We start from the raw sequence: 26,781 nt of genomic DNA, 5'->3' as shown, positions 1-26,781 counted from the left end.
GGTAGTCTTACCTTTCTGCAAAAGAGAAAAAAAATCACTAAGCTTTATGTCTTCAAAATATCAATGGATAAATATAATCTTTTACACCCACTCCCAAATGACCGCATTTGCTCTGTCCTTCATTGCTTCATCTTTCCCTTATTGCATCATGAAGCAGCAAAGGACTTAGCACATACTCCGAACTGCCAGTCCTTGGGGTAGTCACTGGGATGATGAAAGCTCATTTCCTCCCATTGAGAACTCCTGCTCCAGCGGGAATGAAGCAGATTCCAGAAGGGAGGGAGAAATCCTGAAGGATTAGAAAATATAGCAAGTAGTTAAGAGGAGAGGAAGGAAGACATCATGTTCCTGGAAGAAGGTCTGTTACTTGCAATGGCAGGAGGGCTTGACAGGGCAGATACATCTGTGTCTGGGGGAATGGTGTGCAAAATGGCAAAATGAAGAAGGATGAGACCTGAGAGCTAAGTCTGGTTCACATCTTGAAGGCTTTCTGTCCTATGAAAGCGGTCGGGAGGCCATGGAAATTTATGAAGAGATTTAAAGCAGAAAAATCATATGGTTCATGGCAGGACGAGTCACGCACTGGAATAAAATGAGTGTAGGTAGGACGCCTGAAGGGGAGGTCTTTGTAGTCCGCGTGAGAAGTGATGGTGGCTGGAGCTAGGTGGTCATAGGATGGGCAAAGCAGAAGAGGCTTTGCAGGATTTAATGGCCAGTTGTGTGAGGGAAGTGTGTGAGGGCAACATTTGAGAAGCCTTGAGGACAGACGTGCAAGAATTCTGGCCAAGGCCTGTGCTGGGTGTTGGGCTGGGGAGTCGCTTCAGATGTAGAACATCTCACCAACTCCTCTGTTTCCCCTCTTCCCTTAGTACACAATGATTGGAGCAGGGAACTTTCTCCCCGGATGACTAATGCCTGCCGTGGGTGACAGCCTCTCTTCTTGTATAGCTAGAGATCAGGCAGCTGCTCTCAGAATTTCAAATTTTAGTTTGAACGGTCAAGAGGTGGAATTTTATCACCACTGCAGCTAGATCACATTCTGGATGAGCTAAGTAGATCTTTGGTAAAATGAAGAATCTTATTTATTACTGCCATTTGGAATAAAGAGTGTTCTATACTGCACACTGTAGACTCACTAACTTTGGAACACAATCCGTCCTTTGATTCATGAAAAATATGCAAAGATGTAGTTGGAGAAACAAGACCCACATAAAAATAGCAAGCCCTGTTAGAGAATAATTATATGGGTTTTTATTTAAATCTTTAACTCAAATTAGAGAATGTTTTCCTCTTAGGGACTTTAAAGTTTTCAGCCTGAGATGTAGCTTGGGAAAAGTAGAAATAGAATAAGGAGTTCAGAGACCTTGAAGTTGCCTTGTCTCAGTGAGGGTGGTTGGAAAGTCTCCAAGGGACAGACTGTTAATTACAAGAGCAAAATGACTTCTGATTAGGGAGAGGTCAGTGCCGTTTGACGGACCTCATGGAAGGAGTGAGCGCCATCAGCCTTGACGTATAAGTAAGGTTTAGAAAGAAAATTAAAAATATAGCAACAGGGCTTCCCTGGTGGCGCAGTGGTTGAGGATCTGTCTGCCAGTGCAGGGGACACGGGTTCAATCCCTGGTCCAGGAAGATCCCACCTGCCTCGGATCAACTAAACCCGTGTGCCACAACTACTGAGCCTGTGCTCTAGAGCCCATGAGCCACAACTACTGAGCCCACGCACCTAGAGCCTGTGCTCCGCAGCAAGAGAAGCCACCACGATGAGAAGCCTGCAGGCAGCAACGAAGACCCAACACAGCCAAAAGTAAATAAATTAAATTAATTAATTTTAAAAAATACAGCAACAACACTGGAACTTTCAGTAAGTAAACCAAGGTCCGCATTTTTGCTTATTCATTCTCTACATGACTTTGGAAACATGATTGAGTTTCTCTGAGTCTCAGCTTCCTCATCTGTAAAATGGAAATAATGAGACTTACCTTTTGGAATTGCTGAGAGAATGGAATCAGGTAACAATTGCTACGTCCTTAGCACCCAGATAGTAGCAGGGCTCTCCAGTTTCTCTTCATTTAATGAATGAGTAGAAGGAGGACAGAGGCATTCAGACATATTTTCTGAGGTCAGTGAGGGATAAACAGCAACAGTTAAGACACAGAGGCTGTGCCATTATCATAATTAGCCCGCCTGCTTGTTGCCTTGAGCAAATACAGGCTTGATGTAGGAAGTGACGGGGAACCTCAGAAGTCCTGGAACTGATTGCCTTTGGGGGTGGGAGACCAGTCTGGTAGCAGTCAGTGGGCTGTGTCTCTACAGATAAGGGAACCCAGGGAAGACCCCTTGGCCTGTCAGCTGACCCCCCAGACCCCATCCCTGCTTCCCTTGCCTCTCTTTTTCCTTCCGTCCCTATCACAATTTGGACACCTATTAGCTGTGTGATCTTGAGTAAATTCCTTAAGCTATTTTCACCCCAATTTTCTTATTCCTAAAATGGGAGAATAGTTAATAGGGGTTTTCTGAGGGTTAAAAAAAAGAATGTATTTATCACAGCACCTGGCACATAATAAGGCAGCAGGTGGTAACTCCCTTTCCAGCTCTTCTTCTGTTTCTCCCTTCCTTCCACTCACATCTGCATGACTTTGGTACATGATTGAGGACACATTACGTAGAAGAGGCTGGGGGTAATCCCAAGTATCAGGCAATTAATTAGAATGGTGGCCTAGGGAATACAGTCAAAAAGGTTATAGTGTGATATATTTTTGCAGAAACTGAAGCAGTTGGGGATAAATTGTGTGTGGAAGATAGAGGTGTTAACTGAGACGTTAAAGCTGAGGTGTAGGGTAAAAGGGTAGGATTGAAATGGAATTTGGGAACCCAGTCCCTGGTTATTCCTTACACCAGAGTCATATGACTTTGGGCCATTGTAAAGCTAAGCACATTTTTATAGTTTTGGGAAGATTTATGAAGACTTAATTTAAAATAAATTAGCTGTTATCATAAGGGAAGTTAAAAGAAAAAACCCTTAGCACTTATGCATGTGCTTCATGACTTACACTGGCAGTGGATGGATGATCACCCTAATGTCACACTCAGCTGGGTGACCTTGGCATAGATGAAGCCACTTTGAGGGAAAGGACTGAACTTAGTGGCAAAACACGCCTGCCCTTTGGTTCCTATTATTGGCTCAGCACCACTGCGAGGAAAGCTACCAACACTATGATTTCCTATCTGCGATTCCAAAGGTCAGTTTTCTTACACTTCTTTATATCTTATGACGGGTCTGTTGTTTCTGGCTTTTAATGATGAGCTGGCACATAGTGAAACAAACACATTATCTAAAAAGCCCTTGCTTGACCTTTATTTGGCAGGAAAAATAAAACGTATAAAAGGCCACTATCTAGTTGCTGTTTGTGGACCCAATTTATGATACTATATTCATGCTATCATTTTGCTTCATTCATCCATTCATTTTCCCAACAAATACTTGTTAAGCACCTATTTTATAATAGATGCTGTGAGTGCTGGGGGTACAATGGTGATCAGCACACAGAGAGCAAGTCCCTGCCCCATAAAACTTAGTAACAACCTAAATGGGAAAATAATTTGAAAAACAGTAGATGCGTATGTATATATATAACTGAATCACTTTGCTGTACACATGAAACTAACACAACAGGGTTCATCAACTCTACTCCAGTATGAAGTAAAAAGTTAAAAAAATCCTTACATTTCAGTGCAGGAGAGAGGCAGTGAACACACAAATGATGTCAGGTGTCTACCTGTGGTATGAAAAGTAAAGATTGGTAGGAGGATTGAGAGTGATAAGGGAATGGAATTTTCAGATGCAACAGGGTAAGCCTTTCTGAAGAGATTTTTGAAAAGAGACTTGTGACCGAAGTGAGTGGGTGAGTCCCAGGTCTCTCTGTAGGAAGCGAGTTACAGGCAGAGAGACAAACAGGTACAAAGACCCTGAGTCAGGAGTGGGTTTTGTGGGCTCAAAGTACAGCAAGAGACCAATGTGCTCACTGTTCAGTAGGAGAGAAGGGAGGGGCCAGGTTATCTATTCTGGGTATGACAGGAAGCCATTGGCGTTTAGTTTCCAGTGTCATAAATTAACTCTTACCTAGACTTTGATCAATTACTATCTTGACTAAATGCCATACAGCAGAGAATGGCAATATTTATCTACACAGGACCCCCGTCCTCCGCTGCCACCACCAAAGAGCTTCCGGTTTACCTTCAATAAAACTGAATCCCTGTCCCTGTTGACAGATAGTGAAACCTACATCCATTCTTTGGAAATACATAGCTACTTAGAGGCCATGAGTTCCAAACATAAAACACTGGACTGCACCTAACACTGAAAAATTCCTGTCCTATTATATACCTGTCCTATTCCTCCCTTAAAAACAGCAAAAATAGTTCTTCCCTTTAATAAACAGACCAAAGCCCAAAATCACGTATTTTAAGCAACCCTCATCTTAAGCTTCATGAAGCAGGCAACTCTCTCAAAGGAATCCCTTCGAGACTTCAGATACTGTCAGGCTACATGGGTCCCATGACAGGATTTGGGTATTTTAGAACATCTACATCTCACGTGACTCTTTTTAGGGGGACAGGAGTATTGCATGTGCACGCAATTATGATTCATAGAAACGTATGGCGACAGCGGCCTGCATTGCCTTTTGGGGATGCGACACAATTATTTGGTTGAACCCACATCCCTTCTATCTCTTTAATCACCCTCATCCCCACTGGGAGAGTCTCTCTGTTGGAAAGCCAACTATATTGGTGGATATGTTGACCACAAATAAAGTGTTCTGCAATAAAAGGAAACCAAAATATAGTTAAAAAAAAAAAAAAGGAAACCAGCAACTTTGAGGAATTATAACCGAGACAATACAGAGTCTTCAGTCTTGAGGTCCTATCATAAGTTTTGGCCAAAATCATGACAGTGCCGACAGCTCTGCGTCCTTCCACCTCCGGTTCTGTATCTCCTTGGCCAAAATCCTCCTGCAGTTGCTCTCTGCTTGCTTCTGTTAGATGGTGCTTCTAGACCCATCCTCCTCAAAGACCTTGTGCATTGGGGTCACTCTGATCTGAGTTATTAACTGAGCCGTGCTACTTTGGATAGGGTCTGTTTCCTAGTCTTTAAAACTGGAACAATAATATCCAATTTTTGATTTGTCCATTCAACAGATATTTGCAGAATACTTTCTATGTTCCAGCACTGTGTTATGTGCTGGGGTGCGATGGTCCGCGAGAAAGGCATGGTACTTGTTCTCCCAGGTGTGCAGCCAGATGTGGGAGACGGGCATTTAAACCAGCAACACCAAACGTGTGGTAAAGGCTATGACATGATAACGCAGGATTCTGTGGAGGCACTCAGTCTTGTCCACAGCATCCGAAGAGGTGTCCCAGACGAAGTGAAATTTGAGCTGAGATGTAAATACTACTAACTGATAATTTGTTAAACAAAGAAATACAGAAGCCTATGTGAAGACCCAGGGGGAGCTGGAGAACAGATAGACTGGAGCAAAGCTTACAGGAGGAAATGTCAAGAGATGAAGCTGGAGTGCGAGGACCCAAGTCATAAAGAGCCTTCAAAATATCGGAAGGGTTTCAGTTGTGTCAAGGGACAATGCGAAGGCACTGATGATTTTAAGCAGGGAAGTCACATCATGTGATTTCTCTCTTAGAAGGATCTTTCAGCCCACTGGGTGCAGAATGCATTCAAGTGGGCCAGTAGGTAGCAGGTAGACTAGTTAGGAAGCTGTTTCATCAATCCAGATAAGAGCCAGTTTTAGCCTTGTCTCAGGGTAAGTCCCCCTGAAAGCAGAGTGTGAGGTATAGGACTGGCTGTAGATCACTTATTTGAGATGTAACCTGGATCCCAGAGTGAAAGAATGAAGGGAAATGAGATTAGGAAAGGAGGGGAAAAATCAGTAATAGCTGCTTTAATGAGCTAGTTGCTGCTGTGGGCAAGTGGGGCTCATGCCTTCTGGGAACCTTCCAAGGCATCACACAGAACAGTTGTTCTCAAAGGTGGTCTCTGGACCTGCAGCCTCAGCATCACCTGAGAGCTTATTAGCAAAGGCAGTGTCTTGGATCCTGCCTCAGACCTAGTGGGTCAAAACTTTTAGGGACAGGGTTCAGCAACTTGGGTTTTAATCAACTCTTCAGGTGATTCTGACACCCTCTGATGTTTGAGAAGCACAGACATAGAGCACACCTTAGAGTTGTCCCGTAGGATTGGAGGATGGAGAGGCAGGGCATTTATCCTGACTCCCATCCCTCACTGGTTGCACCCATGTAGGTGAGTGTTTGTTACTTTAGAGAAGGCCCTGAGACAGCAAAGAGAGACTCATGTCATGTTCTTGGTGTGGTGCCCTGGCAAAACGCATGGAGCTGTCCACCCTGCGGTGCTGAAACCAGATGGATGGAGGCACTTCACCACACACCCTGTCTACCCATCATGACTAGGACACGGCAATGAAGATGAAGAGAATTTGAGGATATGTGACACATTTGCAAGAAAGAATCATCAGTACGTGACACAAGGAGATTAAAGAGGGGCATATGAAAGATAATTCTCAATTTTATGGGCCATTTCCTTCAGTAATTGCCTTACACTTACAATATGTCAGTGGTTATTTTCCATGTAAACCTCTGTGATCGGTTTTTAAATAATATTGCTTTGGATTAGAACCAAATCGAGGGGAGGGATCGTGGATCAATTACAATTAGACATTCTTCCAGAGGAAATGCAAGAGATTAGCTACCGTGCCCATTTGACAAGAGATTCCTTGCTCTTAGCAGAATTTGAGCCAAATAGACAGAATGTACATGATTGCATATTTACCTTCCACCCTGGACAGAATGATTCTGACATGATGTCTTAAACTTTGCAATCTACCCTTGTGGTTGTTAGATTGATTTTACTAGAAAACTTTGCTCTATAAAATCTCCAGCATTTTTTTTCCTAGGAATAATTTTCTCCCCATGAGACAGACATCCCTTATCACTTTTTAAAAATATATTTACATTTTATAGACTACATTTGTCTCAGAATACCACCTAAATGAAATAAAATTGCTCACTATGAAAAGACCCATTGGCTGTGCAGTTATTTAATTAAATAATTTGCACGTTGGAAACTGTGTTTATTAATGATATGTTACAGCTGGACACACCTGCATTTACTAAATTAACCAACACTCCTACAACACTTCGTATCTTCCAGGCACTTCTCACAACTTTTAGAATCTTAATTCATGTTATCCCCATACCAGTGCTATAAAATGAGTTCCCAGTTTACAGATAAGAAAATCAAAGGTTAGAAACATTTGACAGCTTACACAAGATGACCCACCTAGAAGTAGCAAAGTTGGAGATCAAATCCAGGTGTTTAGCCTTTGGCTCTGTGCTCTTAGCCATCACTCTCTGTTATTTCTTCCAGAAGCACAGCAGTAAGTTCCATCTCTAGCTGCTTCTTGTCTTGATTTTATTCCCCCCTCCTTGGCTGTTTGATGGGCAAAGTGGTGTTCACTATGGCTCATGCCAGTTCAGTGTGCTCCTAAGATCCTAACTAATGTGGACTCTAAACTTCTCCCCAGTCCATTTCATGAGGTGGCTGGAATTTCTATATATCTCTAACACATAGGACCACATTTTTGCCTCAAAATGAAGAATTCTGGAAATTGCAATGCAGAAAAGATTAGCCTTATCAGGAGTTGTGGAAAGGAGGGGAAGAACTCCCACATTTGCTAAGTATCTAATATATGGCGGACATAATCTGTCCTCTCACCTAATCTCGTGACAGTCTCATTGAAAATCCATCCTGTAATTAGTCACTGATCTGCTGGAAGAGATTTCTGGATCCTACCACCTTTAGATGCTACCTTCCCTAGAAGAATCTGTATCTTTAAGAGAAGACTTGAATACTCTTAAAATCACAATAACTTAACTCAAAATATTTATCTTCTCTTGGCAGGTAGTTTTTCAGCAGAGTGCATGTGTATATTTTGGGTAGGGATGGTGTCTTTTTCAGCATCTCACAAAACTCACCAAATAAGCAGTTACTTAATCTGTTTGGTTTTTTTTTTTCCAAATAGGTACTCTATAAAGCCTTCATGGCACCTCACTTCACCTGGCTTCCATAGTACCTTTTTGGCTCAGAAGGGTACTGATGTCAGAAATAATGGTCTATGTGTCTTTATCAGATTTTTAGGAAACGTTCAATACCATGTTGTGTTCTTTACTGCCTTTAGGAAGAGACTATTACTTCTCCCTTCAACTCCTGTTAGAGGAAGAATAGATATTGGATGCTTTAAAAACATTTCATACCCAAGAATGGATCCCTGAAGATCTTCCATAACACAGATCAAAAACAGAATGTCACATTCCCTTGGTTTAGTCAAACTGCCACACTCCAGAGTCCAGTGCAAAGCAACTTCCATCTGCATCAGGTCATTGATATAATAAGAAAAATCACCTGCACTGAAATTGCTTCCTTAATTGGTCCCTAATTACAAATCCTCTGCTTTATTTTCACATATATGTAAAGCATTCTTTGTACTTCCATGCTTGTTAAAATTCTTGGATTTCTTAAAATCACAGCTTTAATAATCTGCAGTCTTGTCTGAATTACTGGTGGCATTTCTCTCTTTTCAGTTCCTCCCAAGTTTGTGGTTCAGCCACGGGACCAAGACGGGATTTATGGCAAGCCTGTCATCCTGAATTGCTCAGCTGAGGGTTATCCTGTACCCACCATCGTGTGGAAATTCTCTAAAGGTATGAAGTTACTTGATTTGCTTGTTATCTACCAAATGTATGTTATATTCTAAAGGATGAGATGAGCATTTCTTGCAGAGATGTTTCTTACAAATATATACGTCCCCACCTCCACCAAGTGTATCCGTCCTTCACATATACCCCTAGTAACCCACCTAAGTGTTTTCATTTGGGCCATGAAATGTTCTTGTGTAACATGCCCTTGGAAAGACCGGGTAGGGGAGGCAGTTTATTCATGTAAGTTATTTCAGCACCTGGGAAAGCTCCACCTTGACTACCTGGGAAAGCTCCACCTTGACTACCTGATCTTCTTGAGGAGCCTTGCAAGCCCATATACACATGGATAAACAAGTATAAATTGTCAAAATTACTCATTGTTGGAAAATTATTTCCCCAATATTTAGATAAGTAAGGGTAAGTGGCTTTAGAAGGTTAAAATAAAACTACTGGTTGTTTTATTTACCTAGATATCATAGATATAAAAAACTACCTATCATCTCCTTGGTAGTCTCTTTTTAAAAGCAAAATTTCACCCTTAATCTTGCTTTCTCTTCAAAGGCAAAGCAACTTTTCCCAGTATTAAGGTAACACTGTAAACATTACATAAATTAAAATGAGCAGTGTTGGAAACTAATGAGGGAACCATTCTAGACATGGTAAAAATAATTCATTTCTATCTTATCACCTTCTCCAGGAAAGTTTCCTTAGCTATGCTTACGAATGTGTTGGAAATTCTCTTTCCTTTCTCATTCACATAACTTCATTCAGTAATTTATTAATCAGGTGAGGGCCAAATATATACTGATAGGATAAACAAACAACAAATAAATAAATCATGGGTTTTTTTTCCCTAACAATCTTAAGACTCCAGGTATATAGTGTGTTGCATTTTCTGACTGTGAAAGTAGCAACAATCAGAGAGAAACAAATGGCATACTTGCCACAGTTCCTTTTGGTGTATTTCCTTTACGGGGAAGGAGTAGAGGGAGTAAAGAGAGGGACAGACACCATTTGGTTCGGGGGAGAATCAATTCAATTTGTTTTAAATCCCTGAGATTACTCCCCTGTAGCATGCCACACACATTGTCCACGTGAAAAGCGCTTTACCCCAAAATAAAAGCCTGTTATTCAGAGTACCTGCCCGCATGACTTTTTATTTGGGGCCATCCTTGTAGCCCTATGTTGCATTACATGGAAACAAATAGCACACATTTGATTTAATGTACTTTACATCGATGTGCATGTAGTTTACATAGATGTGACAAACATCTTCCGTGATGCTCATCTTCTTCAAAATTATTTCGAACGCTTGACATTGTGTGGATGTTCTTTCTTTCTCTTGGGTTGTTTTCCATTTCTCACTATTACAGACACTGCAGAAGTGAACATTCCTGTGTGTTAGTTCAATGTGCCTATGTGTGGTTGCTTTCTTTTTCTTTTTCATTTTTTTTTTTTTTTAGGAACCTCCATACTGTTCTCCATAGTGGCCGCACCAATTTACATTCCCACCAACAGTGTACGAGGGTTCCCTTCTCTCCACACCCTCTCCAGCATTTATTGTTTGTTGATTTTTTTGATGATGGCCATTCTGACCGGTGTGAGGTGATACCTCATTGTAGTTTTGATTTGCATTTCTCTAGTAACTAGCGATGCTGAGCATCTTTTCATGTGCCTTTTGGCCATCTGTATGTCTTCTTTGGAGAAATGTCTATATAATCCCTAGAAGTGAAATACTGTGGTCACACTGAAGGCTCTTGGTCTGCACTGGACCAGGACACATTGGAAATATTAGGGCAATTTACACACGGACCAGTAGTATGAGGCTGTGTGTGTCTTGCACCCTCATCAACTAGACAGTATCCTTTTTTCCTTACTCTTTACTATGTGATGGGTGAATTGTTTTAATTTACAAATTCCTGTTTTAATTTACAAATTTAGATTACTAATGATGTTGAAAATGTTTTAGCCTTTGTTTACAGACGATTTCATTTTCCCATTTGGAGAATTTCTCATTCATGTTACTCTCACACTCATCTCCATGTCTCATTTATCTGAAAGAGTGTTTTTCATAGATTAAATAAGCCTTTGTCTGTTATGGGTGTTACAGACATCTTATTCCTTCCCATTACTGATGTGCAAATTAAATTATAGAAGCCTTTTTATCTTTGAACTTGATATGCAATTTAAAATCATTAATGAAAAAATTTAAAATTGCAGCAAACAAATTTTTTAAAGTTAAAATCCCCCTTTAAAAACATCACTCATGGGCTTGCTCCGCAACGGGAGAGGCCACAGCGGTGAGAGCCCCGCGTACCACAAAAAAAAAAAAAAAAAAAAAAAAAAAAAAAAAAAAAAAAAATCACTCAAAGATAACCAAAGATAAATACTGCAAACTATTTTTTAAGATTTTTTTTTTGATGTGGACCATTTTAAAAGTCTATTGAATTTGTTAGAATACTGCTTCTGTTTGATGTTTTTTGTTTTGTTTTGTTTTTTGGCCGTGAGGTATGTGGGATCTTAGTTCCCTGATCAGGGATTGAACCTACGCCCCCTGCAGTGGAAGGTGAAGTCTTAACTGCTGGACTGCCAGGGAAGTCCCGATACTGTAAACTTTCATCTAGCTTTTCAGACCTGTCTCCCTGGCAAATATATATATCTGTAGATATACATATAGTTTTGTGTTTTTAAAAAAATTGCGAGCATGTGAGTCTTCCTGACCTACAACCTTCTTCCTTCAGTTAATCATAGGCTATGAATGTCTTTCCACGGCAACAAATATGGGTGTGCACTGTGACCTTTTAATGTCTCTGTTGAGTTTCTATTCACACATCAGCAGATACATCCAACTTCTCTTGCCTTTGCTAGGACCGAATTCGGTGACTCCATATGCCACAAGGGTGGACTCCTTCTCATCAGAGGAGTCTGAGAGTAGACAGGGCAGGATTCGTTTTTCTCCCCTGGGTCATCAGGGACCCACACTGTTTACATCTGTCTCTTCTGTCACTCTTCGAAAGCATCGCCCACCATCAACCAATGGCTACTAAGGTCCAGTGGCCACTTGCACATTTCCATGGACGAGGAAGAGCACAGGGAGAAGGCTGTCACACCCACCTGAGTCAGTTCCCTCTAAGGACCTCTCCAGACGGTGTGATAAATCAATTCTGCTCACGTCTCACCGGCCAGGTCAGCCCTCGCCACAGGGGTTCTACAGGTTGTGTTGTAGCTAAGCATATGGCCGTCGTGACTACAACCCAGCCTATTTCACTAAGGGGGGAGGATGGATGCTTGGCAGCCAGGTGGGTCCAACAATCCTGTTGGATACTGTGTTTTTTCCCAGTTTTTCACTATCGTAAAAATGTCACAGTGACTTCTATCTCATTGATCTCTGTACACGTGTCCATTTTCTCTCTGGTGATAAACTTCTGGAAGTAGAGTTGTGGTTCAAAGAGTAAGCAATTTCTGTAGATTTCAATATGTATCGGCCACTTGTCGTCACTTTTTTCATCTACACTCCTTCCCGCAGTTTATAGTAGTGCCTGTTTCTTACGATGAGAATAATGCCAGGTATTATGCTTGGTTTTTTAATATTTTTCAATAGAATAGGGGAAATGGTATATTATTATTTTAATCATGCAAGTAGCAAAGATGTTTCTTAAGAAAAATTTAGCCTTGCTTATGGAACATGTTTCCCATAATCAAATAGTCACTAAGAGCATAAGTGCAGTTCTTCTGTGTCTCACACACACATATACGCACACACACACACACATACACACATATACACACACACACATATACACACATATACACACACACACACACATATATATATACACACACACATATACACACACATATGTATTCTTTTTAAGATTCTTTTCCCTTATAGGTTATTACAAAATATTGAATGTAGTTCCCTATGCTATACAGTAGGTCCTTGTTTGTTTTCTACACACACATATATATATACACACACACATATACACACACACATACACACACACATACACACACACATACACACACACATACACACACACATATACACACACACACATACACACACACACACACACACACACACACACACCAGACCCAGGCTGTTTCTCCAAGGGATGCAATTTAATCCTGAAGCTGCAGAATTCCAGAGTAAATTGCAGTGGTTTAAGGGCAGCTATTGCAGAAATGAAACAATCTTTCCTGAGAAATAATGTTATTCCAGTTTTGACCTTGGGTCTGGATACACAAAGTCTAAGACATTCAATTCTGTCTCCTGATTTTTTTTTTTTACCTGAACGAACAAGGCTTCTTGTCAAAAAGAGATTTGAAAGGAAAAATCAGGGTTTAATACCATGGTGGGCCTTATCTGTGCTCACAGAAATCGATAGCTAAGCAAATGTATGTCATTTATAGTGGAGGAAGTGGGTTTCACTTGCTGTCCTGGGGACCTGGGCCATCCCCTTGTTAGCTGCTAAAGGGAAAGAGGGCCTGCTGATGCAGGAAATAACTGATGCCCTGGCCCACGGGCTGCCTGGACATCTTTTGCTCTCTGGCCATCCAGCAATAGGGCCACTTCTGACCTCCAGGGATGCTTTGGTTGGAGGAATGTCCAAGGACAAGAGTCAGGGCATGCCTGGTGGAGTGGGCGGGCAGTGGGGAGTAGTTTATATTTAAAGCAGGATTATCAGAGAAGGCCCCAGAAGAAGGTAATGTTTGAGCAGAAACTTAAAAGAAATGGGAGATGAGCCATGTGCATATCTGGGGGGAGCACTGAAGGTCAAGGGCTCAAAGCCGGGACAGAAGTGGGTTTATACTTGGAATGTTCCAGAAGCACCAAGGAGGACACTGGAGCTGGGTCCTGCTCACTCCCTGCAGTGGAGTGAAAGGAGGTTCTGGAGGTCCCAGCAGGTCAGATTCCTCATCGATGACCTTAAAGATGTGGCTTTGCTCGGCGGGGGTGGGCAGGGGGGAATGCAGGCAGTGGATCAGAGTTGTGACAGCGGCGCTCTCCTTTCTTCTGCTGCCCTGCGGACACCAGACCTTAGCAGGCTATTGGAGTAATTAAGAGATGCCATGTGCTCTGCCTAGTGTTTTCAAAGGACCCTGTCGGCCCTAGGTGGAAGGCAGGAATTGCAGCTGGAGACCGGTTAGCAGGCCTTTGCTGTGACGTGGCCTGGACAAGCTGTCAAGAAGGGACGAGTAGTTGATCTCGGAATTCATCTGGCTGATGGACTGGATGTCGAAGAGAAAGGGAGCAGTCAGACAGGATGCCCGGGTCTCTGAGGACAGCGGAAGGTGCCACTTACTGAGACAGGGCAATGTCAGGAGAGCAGGTCGGCCCGGGATCAATGTCAGGGCTTTGGGCCTCATTCTCTGTAGACACAACCCAGTTCTCAGTGTAAGCAATGATACATTTTCTAAGTATCCTAATGTTTTATCAGTAAATGCCTTCTCCATGGTCAGGGCTTATCCCTTCCACGTTCTGCTCAGCCAATGTATGCCCCACTTTGGTATCACCTCAGTTCTATGTTAGAACTGATACATTGATACTAGCAATGCTCGATGCTAGTCCTTTAGCTCTAGTTTTCCAGCGAGGAATATTCCAGGTTGGTTCTCCACAATGGCTTGCCTCTTGCCTTTTTGCACATAAAATGAGTTTAGCTTGTAGGAGTTGGTAGCTTGCATTATTTCCTGGGAGGGAACAGAAGCTGCCTGATTTCTCCTTAGAAATGACTCATTTTTTTTGTTTTTTTTGCCTGCATGCACCAAAGAGCTGACTTTGAAGTCCAGTAAATGTATAGTCTATGCCTTGATGTTGTGCAGTCACTTTTCCCCCAGATGTGTCATATGCCTATTTAATATGTAGATTCAAATCATCCTTTATGTAAGAAAATTCTTCTTGAATCATGTCTGTAAATATTTGTTCTCTTCCGTGCTTTGCATTTGTGGGTGTGTATATTCAAAGTTTATCTCAAGTCACAGAAAATATACAAACTAAGACAACAGAATGAACTGGTTTTGTTCCGAGAGAAAGTGATGAGTGACACCTGGCACCGGTTTGGGTCTTTTCAAGGGTTAGGGTGCAGAAGTCATCTTTTTGCAACGTGTCAACAAAGTTGTGGAATTCATTTCCAGATTTGTTCCCAGGTATTTTTGAAAACGTTTTAAGGCGCTCAATAGATTTCTGTCTTTGTTCCTTTAAGATCGGGGTATTCTGCCTCTGCCCAGGAGGTAGCATGGTGACCTGGGTCCCCGATTACCATGCCATCAGATTTCCTTTCACTTGTCTTCCAGAGGGTGTCATTTTCTCTCTGATTTTTTAACTGATTTACTCCCATTTTACTTGTTTGATATTTTCTCATGTTTATTCTCTACATCTTTTTCCCCACAAAGTCTGTTCTCCTTTGTGCTGTCTCCAATTTTGCCTTCTTTTTTGTGATTTTATTTTTTCCCTTCTTTCTGCAGTTCCGCCAGCTCACATTTCATTCTCTCTTGAGCTCTTGCTTCATAGACAAGTAGCTATTTTATTCACAGCTTTCATCTCAATAATGGCATTCTTCTGAGGAGATTTCATTATAGATTTCTGTCTCTCTTGTATTCTTCCATCTTCCTTGTAGAATCTTTGCTAGATCCTGGCTTCCTTTTGAGTGCTCACATTTGAAGAAAATGCATATCCCCAGGAAGAGGTTGCTTTGTGCAAGTGTCTCTTTCCTCCCTGAAGCCTCCTTCACTGATCTAAGACACACAGCAGGTCCAGAGAAGCTGCTGCGTCACCCAGCCTGGTCACACCATGGTCGCTGATGTCTGTCGCCCCTCAGATGTGCTCCCCGCTTTCACGACGCACACGCTGCTGATGCTTTCTCGGAGTCCCAGCCGTGGTCCGTCTCGCCTTGTCTTTCTGCACATGTACCTTTACTCAGTGTACACTGTCGGCCGCCCCATCACCTATTTTGTGGTTGGCATCTTAGCTGTTTCCTAATTTCGTGCATAGAAGTGTTTGCATTTTCTATTCCTCTTTCTCCCATTTGCTTTTTTATGATTTGCAGGAAAAAAAAGAAACGCTGTTTTTTTTAAAAATTTTTCTTTTCTTTTTTTTATACAGCAGGTTCTTATTAGTTATCTATTTTATACATATTAGTGTATTTATGTCAATCCCAATCTCCCAGTTCATCCCAGCACCGCCACCTGCCCACCCCTGCTTTCCGCCCTTGGTGTCCATATGTTTGTTCTCTACATCTGTGTCTCTATTTCTGCCTTGCAAACCGGTTCATCTGTACCATTTTTCTAGATTCCACATATATGTGTTAATATACGATATTTGTTTTTCTCTTCCTGACTTACTTCACTCTGTATGACAGTCTCTAGGTCCATCCATCTCTCTACAAATGACCCAGTTTCGTTCCTTTTTATGGCTGAGTAATATTCCATTGTATATATGTACCACATCTTTTTTATCCATTCGTCTGTCGATGGGCATTTAGGTTGCTTCCATGACCTGGCTGTTGTAAATAGTGCTGCATTGAACATTGGAGTGCATGTGTCTTTTTTTTTTAACATCTTTATTGGAGTATAATTGCTTTACAATGGTTCATGTGTCTTTTTGAATTATGGTTTTCTCTGGGCATATGCCCAGGAGTGGTATTGCTGGGTCATATGGTAATTCTATATTGAGTTTTTTAAGGAACCTCCATACTGTTCTAACGCTGGTTTTATGCTGCCATCTTTCAACCCTTTGAACTTAAATCCTATTGTTTATGTATTAAGGTTTATTAAATTTGAACTTTACTTCAGAAAAATAAAGGAGAAGTAGTAGAAATCATCAGTTAAGAGAGTGGGCTGAGTTCAAACCCCAGACACGCACCATCTGTCTGTGTTACTCCAGGAAAATTCCTTAGCCTGCATGAACCACAGATTCCTCATATGGGAAGCAAATGAAATAAGGGGAGTAACGTCATGATTTAATTAGGTGGTTCACGGAAGCATTTATTATGGCGCCTGGCGTAGCAATTAGTCAATACACACGTTCTCTGTCATCTTTATCATCACTGTCGTCATCACCTCCGCTCACACAGGTAGCCAGTTGCGCTAAAGCCATTTATTGCCTAGCCCAACCTTTTCCCACTAACTTTAATCCCTTTATAGTCTATGAAAAAAATGTGTCTGCTGAAATCCATTTTTTATCCCTCTCTCTCTTGCACTGTCTGGTATCAGGACCATGCGTACTAGACGTTTATCTCTTCCCAATATGTCTTAATATCTCATACAACACTCCTCCCCTCATTGCTTTTCTTGTTCCAAAATGTCCTAGATTTCTCACATGGATTTTTATTTGCATATTTCTTCTAGATGAAAGTTAGGCTAATTTTATCAAGTTCCCAAAAAAAATATTCTGAAAAATTTGGAACACTGTAATAAATGTAAAGGTCAGCATGGAGAACATCAATATCATTAAACGATTGAGCCTTCCCTGCCAATACCATGGACAGTCTTCCCATTTATGCAAATCTTTTTATATGCCCGTTATAAATTCTGTTGCTTTCTTACTATGGTCTGTGGTAGTGAGTATTTATAAGCTTCTGCAGATAGTTCTTTTTGATCCTCTTTGGTCTTCTGGGTGGAAAAGTGTTACATCTATAGCCAGTTTTTGTTGATTCTCTGCAGCTGTCCGTGTCTCTTTCTTTTCCGAGCAAGGGAGAAGTTCTCCTTAATTTGGGGGGAGTTCCTATCATCTTCCACTCTCTAGTACATAGAGAGGCTGCAGTGGGATAGGACCCCCTATTTCCTGCCCATTTCTCTCACCCCCTCCCTGCGCACTTCCTTCTCTTACCTGTAGCACGTTCGCATGAGACCAGAGTTTCCTCAACTCCAGTTTTTCCTGGAGACCTCAAAGAATGCATCACTATTTGGTGCACAATAGTTTTGCTTTTCCTCAGGCATCTCCCTCTGTCCCCAGAAAGCTGTTGGAAGTTGTCCTTCTGTACCCACAAGGTATACTCTACCAGGGGTCCTGGCTGTCCCTTACCTCCTGGGTCCCAGAAGTGTCCTCTTCTGTTTGGTATCAACCCACCTGCCAAAACCCTCCCATCTTGCCATAGACTCTTTTTATTTTCTTTTATTTTAAAGCAACTGTAAAAATCTCATGATTTCTGTGGATTAGGAGTCTGGGCACATCTTAGCTGGGTGCTCTGTCTCGGAATCTCTCATAGGGCTGCAGTTGTTGGCCAGGGCCAAGTCTCATCTGAACTGGAGGAGGATCCACTTGTAGGTTCAGATGGTTGTCAGCAGAAGCTGTAGACACTTTATTGGGGCCAACAGGGACTTCAGTCCTTTGTTCAGAAATCCATAGGAAAAAATCTGTCACTCACAGCAGTTCTCTGGATATTTCCATGCAACGTACTCAATTCTAGACTGAGAAACAAATGTGTGCTCAGTACAGCTGGTCGTATGCTCAGGCGACCCTTCTGGAACCTCCTCCTACCTCAGGGGCTTTTGCCCTGGAACGCCCTCTCTTTTGCCCTGGAACACCCTCTCTCCCACGGTCAACGTGACATCTCAGCACCTGCCACAATCCCCAAGGCCTGTGTCTCCAAATGCCATGAAGAATGTGCAGCATGGGACAAGCCCAAGTTCTCAAGTATGTTAATGGTAGGACATTTTTTCTACCAAAACCAATTCCGGACCTCCCTGCTGAGTTGACCACGGCCAACTCTTCCTCAGCAGTCAAGAGATGGCCCCCACTGCAGATCCCCCGCTTTCCATTCAAAAGATAAGTCCGGATGGGGGCAAACAATCAAGAGACCAAACAAAAAAAATAATAAGTCCCTTAAATGAGATTGTTCCTCTTTTCCCCTGTAGGAAAATAGGAGGTTTCCTATTGAAGTAACCGTGGGGAGGCCCAGTCAGGATTGTCCTTGGGTCTCTGGACCCCCAAAGTTCCTTCCCAAGCTCTGGTCCCTTAATCCTATTTCTTGTATCCTTGCAGGTTTCACTCTCGTCCTGACCTCAGGCCTGAGCCTCCTTCTTGTTTTAGCATTCAAGGCATTTAGCTGCATTTCTTTACCCTCGTGGCCACTTACACTCTGACCCTGAATGCCAGATCACAGCCTTTGCTCAGACCAGTGTTGCTTTCACACCCCTGTCCTGGAAACTGGATCTCTGTCTTGGTCATCTGCTTGGCCCTTGGTCATCTAATCCTGTCTCACCTCCCTGCCTGTCTGTCTGTCTGATGACCACCCAGAGCTCTAACCACGCCTGCTCCCAGACTCACCACTGACCCACTTTCTGCGTGGGTTAGGATGCCCCCAAGCCTCCATCCCCATGCATCTGACCTCTTCTGTCCACTGGTTTACTGGACCTGCAGTCGTCCTCTCAGGTCTTTCCAGCAACACCTGCTCCAAACTCCTGCACCAGCCTTGTTGAGGCTATCAAGTCTCACTTAATCATTCAGTGTTCCTTGTCCCCATGCAAATACGTGACAAGCTATGAATCTAGAATGAATGCAGAGACAGCTCAAAGAATCTAAAAAGGAGGAAGTGACACCTCCCTGTGACATAAGTGGTGAAAATAAACCCAACTTCAAAGTCAAATGTGGTTCCCTCAGGTACAACAAAAGCAGCTCTGCTTGTCTGTTCCCAGGTAGGAGCAGTGGGTCTCATCGAACAATAATGAGTTCTTGGAAAAGGATGGTGAGCAGACGGAGAGAATGAATGTTCATCATATTGGTGCATTTTCTTTTGATGGTAGAATAAAACTCACGAGGAATGGAAAACTTCGGCCTTTCCCTGTGCTAAAATCAGCAGAGTCTCCGTGGCTCTGGGGGCTGCGTCAGGACCATCGTAGATGCCCCAGCCCCGCCCAAGGAAACTGCAGTTACCCCGAGCCTTGGTAGAGGCATTAGGACAATGGCCCTGCGGGTCCATCTGGCCCTCCCTTCTTTTTCTCCACTCCTCTTTCTTCCCTCTTTCTCATTGTCTTTCCCCAGGAACTTTCTAACCATCCTCTTGTGCCTAGGGACAGCCACACTGAGGACAAATGTTTGGGCATCTCTTGCTCCAAGGAGGCGGTGACTGAAAACCTTGTATGGTCGACACAGCTGCAGGGGCGGCTCGCAGCCCATGGTCCCAATGCAGAGCCATGGTGGCGTCAGCAAATTCCAGCCATTCAAACTGCCTCTGGTTTCGCATGGCCCATCAACAAGTGCCGAATTGTGTCAGTTCATGGTTCCATTTTCTGATAAGTGAGTAAGGGACCAGTGTTCCATATTGATGATAAAAAAGGATGCTTGCAGATTAGGTACAGAGTAAAAGTCATGAAATTAGCATGATAAACTGGTGGACCACCAAATTCTAACAACCCCTCGGCAGGCACCAGTCTAGGCCACCTAAGTTCAGTTGTTCTCATTGGATAGAATTCTTCAGGATAGACATACAGAGACTAAAAGAAGAAAGTACATTGCACAGTGAACATAATTATATGCAGATTTACAAAAGAAGTAACCTTGATGCTGTCCCAGTTATGGTGCAGTGTTTTATCAAGAAGGAATTTAATACAGGGAGTTCGATGCATGCATATTTTTAGAAGGATGGGAGGAATTCAACTTGCCGTTTAGGAGCTTGACAAATGTGGGAGCCAGGAGAGGCTCCTTCCATCTGTGCTTCCAGCTGCTCCAGAACAAAATTTGTTCTCCCGGACTTGGATGTTTGGCATCTGCCCATGCATCGACTTACTGCTTCTCAAGGAGAACGGTGATTTCTCCTTCCTTGCACTTTCCAAATCGCATTCAGGTGCCTCTCACTGGTGAAATATAAACCAGAACTGTCACAGATCAGCCGGGGAAATGTTCTTCTCAGGCTTCCCATCCCTGAAATTTAGGGAAGAGTTTAGAAGTGCAGCAGTAGTGCTAAGATCAACAGACAATATCTGATGCAAACATATAGACAAAACACGATGTGCACATTGTGTACCGTGTGGAAGCTTCTTTCTTTGGGCTTGGGAAGAGCCCTCCAGCCTGGAACTGGACCCGTGTCTCAGGACTGTGCCTCTGTCCTCTTTGGGATTCTTCTCTGGAACAGGACCCAGAACCCAGCCCTCTGTCACTGATCAAGGGTTCCCTTCCCAGCGGCCACACCTGAAATGGGTGCACCTGCTGTTTCTCTGGGTACTTGCTCTCTCCTCGTCCTATCCCCACCCATCTTTGTAGCTACTCACTCCCTTCAACCCACCAACTGTTCTCAGAGGAGGAGGGCCCTCTCCCTGAGCAAAGAAAACGAACTCATTCCTCAGGAAAACACCGCCCTCTACATAAGGACGAAAGGGACTGTGTTTTGACTCCTTGGTGAGGAGAAAGAATAGTTTATCATTTGGGTGCAGCCCAGGGAGTAGAAAGTGATCTCCTTCTTCCTGTTCTCTTCCCCTCCAAAACAATCTTCTTCCACCTGCCAGGCGACTCTCTGCATGTGCTCATTTACCAACTTCTTCTGGTCTCAGCATGTGGGCATTGACACCCACTCGCATTCATGCAATCTTGTTCCTTTTCTTGTGAACAATCTATATAGTATGTAATTGAATTCTTCTTCCCATTTCATATATGATGACATTAAGGATGCAGACAGAATAAGCTACTTGCTCAAGGGCAGACCTCCTAAGTTTAAGAGATAACATAGGAGCCCAATTCTTCTCTTAGTCAAGTGCTCTCACTTCAGATCAGCAAAGACTTCAGAGGGAAGAAAAGATGAAACAATGGCCATATTTGTTGCTGCCTTCAAAGTGGGCTCACTTGGTGATACTCAGCTATTCTTTTTCCACTATTCCTACTCCCTCAGTTCTTGAGAGTCCTGCTAGGTGTATCTTTTCAATAAATAATAAAGGTCACACAATATGAACATACCCAGTCGTCCTGTGGGTGACTTACATACTGTGTGAACATTTGCTTTTCATGTAATGGAACATTAAAATTGTCCCCACTTGACCCCAGCTATCCACAGAAAACTGACATCTTTTTAATTAATGGCTTCTGGTTGCTATAAGTGTATCTTCTAGTTAATTATGCAAAGTACTTACCTATGCTAACAAGATTGCAGAATTTTGAAATATTGTATACACTGTGTTAAATTTTGTTCTTTACAATAACGATGAATCTGAAGTAGATGACCTATAATTCTACCAAACCATGGCCAAGTCCACTTCCCTCAAATTAAACAGTACTCATCGTTGGGATTGTTGTCCTTATGGTGGATGAATTACTCTGTTTAGCAAGCATGGTCACATTTATAAATGGTATATCCCTTCAAGTTAGGTTCATTTTCTGATGAAAAAAAAAGATTTAATGGTTTTCAACTGCACTTATACTTTATCTCTGTCTCCATTAGGACATTTTAGTAATGAAGAGTCTTCTCTCGGTCGAGATAGGAGTTAATAGATAATCCTTTTCAGCTATTTAATTGAGAAAGCTTAGCAATGTAGCTAAATTGTATATTGTAATTCTTTACTATAAATGTGTCAAATATTGTAAGTATTTTTCTGGTGAAAATTCTTTGAGGAAAAGAAAACATTTTTGTTTTTGACGTGAACGATCCTATAACTTTCTCACATTCTATCAGCATTTTATTAGATTCTCAGGGATTTGTAACACATTTTTACAGAATTTGTAAATCCCATAGCATTTTCAGATTTCCTGGTTTGCTGCCTTATGGAGACATTTCTTAAATCCTACATTTGGCTGAATTTCCAGGTTGTGTGTAGTAGTCTAGATCTGGCTCCCAGCTTGCAGTTAACTTTGAGAAAGGTATCGATAGCCTTTACAGATTTTTCAAACTGTCAACCAAATTTAAGCACTTAAATAAAAATCAAAGGCTTTTTCTTTGATTTTTAAGTTCCAATAATATTTTTTATACTTACCCCAAAGAAACTATTATCCTTAAGAAGGAATTTTATAATTTATGAAACCAGATCCTTAAAAGATACAGTAAACTTTTATAGGAGAAAAGAAAGTATGATCATCTCAATAGATGATGAAAAGGTAGCTGATAATATTCAACATACAATCCTGATTGAAACAACACAAACAAAAATAAAGTTTTGTAAAATAGGAATATAGAATCACTTTTAGGAACCAAAGTGCTTTGGCAAATGAAGAGGAAAGAGACAAAGTTCAATAGATACATGAGCAAAGAATATAGATAGAGTGTTCACCAAAGAACAAGTACAAATTACTGATACATTTATAAAAAGATGCTCAGACTTATCTATAAGCAAAAGCAGCCAAAAAATATACAAGTTAGTAAAACCATGTAAATTAAAATAATGAGATATATACTATATTGATGAAGATCAAAAAGATTAATAGTGTACATGTGTGAGGAAAAAATTAACCCCAGCCCCAGGAAATAAAATTGCTCTGTCTTTTACTAAGCAACTTAGCAATATATTTTAACACTTAGATGTGCAGAATTCCACTCCAAGTGTTTGTCCAATGGAGTTCCTACCACTATATCTTTCTTTCTATTGATGGATTGATTGACAAGCAGAGAGGTTCATTGCAACATTGTCCTTAGTCTTGTGGAGTAGGAAAGAAATAGTCAACTAATCATAAACTGATTAAATAATTAGAAGCAGAAAGTAGAAAAAAAACAGCAATAGTGTGTGCTTACTGTATGTCATACCATAGTTTAAGAATTTAAATGCCTACACCGCCCTATGAAGGAGGATCTATTATTATCTCCATTTTGCAGGTGAGGAAACTGAGGAACTAAAAGGATTCCTGATTACCTAGCTTTTCACAGTGTGTTGGGGATCTGTTGCTGTGTAACAAATTACCCCAAAGCTTAGTGGTTTAACAATAATAAAGCACATTAATGATCTCTGTGGGGCAGGAATCTGGTATATGCCTTAACTGAGTCCTCTATATCAAGGTGTCTCCCAGCACTGCACTCAGGCTGTTGGCCAGGGATTCAGTCATATCAAGGTTCATCCCATTCAGGTGGCTGCTGGCAGGATTCAGCTTCTCACAGACTGTTGGCTGGGGGAGACCCTCATGGAAGGCTCTCCATAGGAAGGCTCACAATATGGCCACTCACATTTACCCAGAGTGAGGGTTCTGACCTCAAAGAGAGATTGACAAAGAGGCCACCATCTTTTGTAACCATAGCTACTTGCCCTGGATCCACCACAAAATAGGTGCTTAGTAATTGGACAATAAACACTATTTTGTAGAGACAAAGTGCAATTTTATGTGTGCTTATAAAAAATTAGGAAGGCTATAGTCCCTTCTTTTTTCCTCAAGATAATGGGATCTTGAGGAGAAAAAGAGGACAGTTACTTTTTTACTGTTTAAATTTTTGACCAAAAATTCACAGATTCCTAATCTGAAATTCTCATGTTTTAAACCCCAGTAGGTAAACTTGGAGATAGCTTTCATCAATTATTATCCAAAATCAACCATTCATTTAGTGATATGTTCATTATCCATCAAACATTTCTTTAATTCTTCTGTGAACTTTCATATGGATTAAGTTTTAAATGATCTATATTATACATGCTTCTGTTGTAATTTTGCATTTTATACATTTTGATAATTTTTGACTGTTCCCAAGGAGTGAACAGGTGTAAAGATAAGAATGATTTTGTTCATTTCATCTCATTTTATAAAATAGTCAGTAGCTGATACTGAGGAAATCAACATATTGAAGTTATTAGAAACTACTATTATGTTTTTAAAACTTTTTCATCACTGATTTTGAATTCTTTATGAATAAGCTGAATTAAAGCCATTTTTCTACTTAGAAAGATGTTATGATATTTCACACGTCAGATATGAGATAAAGAACTAATCCAAGTGTGTGAGTATTATTGGTATATGCACCCCCCTTCCAACTTTACAATTATCTTACATCTATATACTTTTTTTACGTACCTTTAAATCAGATGTCAGCCAACTATAGACCACAAGTCAAATTCTTCTCAAAACCTGCCTTTGTAAATAAATGTTATTGGAACATAATTGTGCTGATTTATGTACTTTCTATAGCTGCATTCATGCTTCAATGACAGAAATAAGTAATTGTAACAGACTGTATGGCTTGCAAACCATAAAATGTTTATTATTTGGCCTTTTATACAACAAGGTTTCCAATAACTGCCTGAAAATATTAACAATTATTATCCATGAACATGGTGTAATGCCCCATCTCTACTCATCTAGGTCTTCTTTACTTGTGAGCAACAACTTTTGCAGTTTTCAGTAGACCAGTCTTGCAACTATCTTGTTAAATTTATCTGTAAATATTTCATGTTTTCATGCAAATTTATTGTTTTTTTAAATCTCAGTATTGCTTGTTACTAATATATAAAAATAAAATTAACTTTGAATTTTGTATTTTGATGTATACGGTGACTTTGCTAAAGTCATTTATAATCCTGGCAACGTTTTTGTAAACTCTTTGATTATCTATGTAATAATTATGTCATCTGTGAAGGAAGACAGTTATATTCTTCTTTTCTAACACATATGTATTTTATGTCATTTTCTTTTTGAATTGCTCTTGATAAAATTATCAGAACAATGTTGAATAAAAGGACCAGACCAATCATCCTCGTCTCTTTCTTGATCTTTGGTGGAAAATAATTCGGCTTTTAGAATTAAATATGATGTTAACTGTAAGCCTTTTGAAACGTTTTATCAAGTAATTCCATTCTGTGGCTAGCTAACTGTGAGATTTTATCAGGATGTTTAACTCTAAAATACTTTTTCTTTTTTCTTTGTATATATAACCATATTGTGCTTCCTTTTTGGTCTGTCTGTAAGCCTTTTGAAACGTTTTATCAAGTAATTCCATTCTGTGGCTAGCTAACTGTGAGATTTTATCAGGATGTTTAACTCTAAAATACTTTTTCTTTTTTCTTTGTATATATTCAAGTAACCATATTGTGCTTCCTTTTTGGTCTGTTAATATGATGAATTACATTCACTAATTTTTTAATTGAAACCAACCTTGCATTCCTAGAATAAATCTCACTTGATCATGATATATTATTGTTTTTATATATTGATAAACCTCATTTGGTAGGGTTTGGTTGAGGACATTTTTTAACATCTTTATTGGAGTATAATTGCTTTACAATGGTGTGTTAGTTTCTGCTGCATAACAAAGTGAGTCAGCTATATGTATACATATATCCCCATGTCCCCTCCCTCTTGCCTCTCCCTCCCACCCTCCCTATCCCACCCCTCTAGGTGGTCACAAAGCACGTAGCTGATCTCCCTGTGCTATGCGGCTGCTTGCCACTACCTGTCTGTTTTACATTTGGTAGTGTATATATGTCCATACCACTCTCTCACTTGGTCCCAGCTTACCCTTCCCCCTCCCCGTGGCCTCAAGTCCATTCTCTGCATCTGCATCTTTATCCTTGTCCTGCCCCTAGATTCTTCAGAACCATTTATTTTTTTTTAGATTCTACATATATGTGTTAGCATACAGTATATTTCTCTTTCTGACTTAACTTCACTCTGTATGACAGACTCTAGGTCCATCCACCTCATTAGAGATAACTCAATTTCGTTTCTTTTATGGCTGAGTAATAGTCCATTGTATATATGTGCCACATCTTCTTTATCCATTCATCTGTTGACGGACACTTAGGTTGCTTCCATGTCTTGGCTATCGTAAATAGTGCTGCAGTGAACATTGTGGTACATGACTCTCTTTGAATTATGGTTTTCTCAGGGTATATGCCCAGTAGTGGGACTGCTGGGTCGTATGGTAGTTCTATTTTTAGTTTTTCAAGGACCCTCCATACTGTTCTCCATAGTGGCTGTATCAATTTACATTCCCACCAACAGTGCAAGAGGGTTCCCTTTTCTCCACACCCTCTCCAGCATTTGTTGTTTGTAGATTTTTTGATGATGGCCATTCTGACCGGTGTGAGGTGATACCTCATTGTAGTTTTGATTTGCATTTCTCTAATGATCAGTGATGTTGAACATCCTTTCATGTG

General features: G+C 41.1%; 1 protein-coding gene across 1 annotated transcript in view; it reads left to right on the top strand.

Moving 5' to 3' along the window:
• DSCAM (DS cell adhesion molecule) overlaps positions 1–26,781 on the top strand; it is a 759,593-nt gene that overhangs the window by 489,795 nt on the left and 243,017 nt on the right. The window contains exon 11 of the mRNA XM_024120069.1: positions 8,671–8,790. Within this exon, the coding sequence (XP_023975837.1) occupies positions 8,671–8,790 (120 nt within the window). The remainder of the gene's footprint in view (positions 1–8,670; positions 8,791–26,781) is intronic.

The sequence above is a fragment of the Physeter macrocephalus genome, chromosome 8, assembly GCF_002837175.3.
Source record: "Physeter macrocephalus isolate SW-GA chromosome 8, ASM283717v5, whole genome shotgun sequence".
Taxonomy (NCBI): Eukaryota; Metazoa; Chordata; class Mammalia; order Artiodactyla; family Physeteridae; genus Physeter; species Physeter macrocephalus.
The sequence above is the reverse complement of the archived record's forward strand: the minus strand, read 5'-3'. Positions and strand labels throughout refer to the sequence as shown.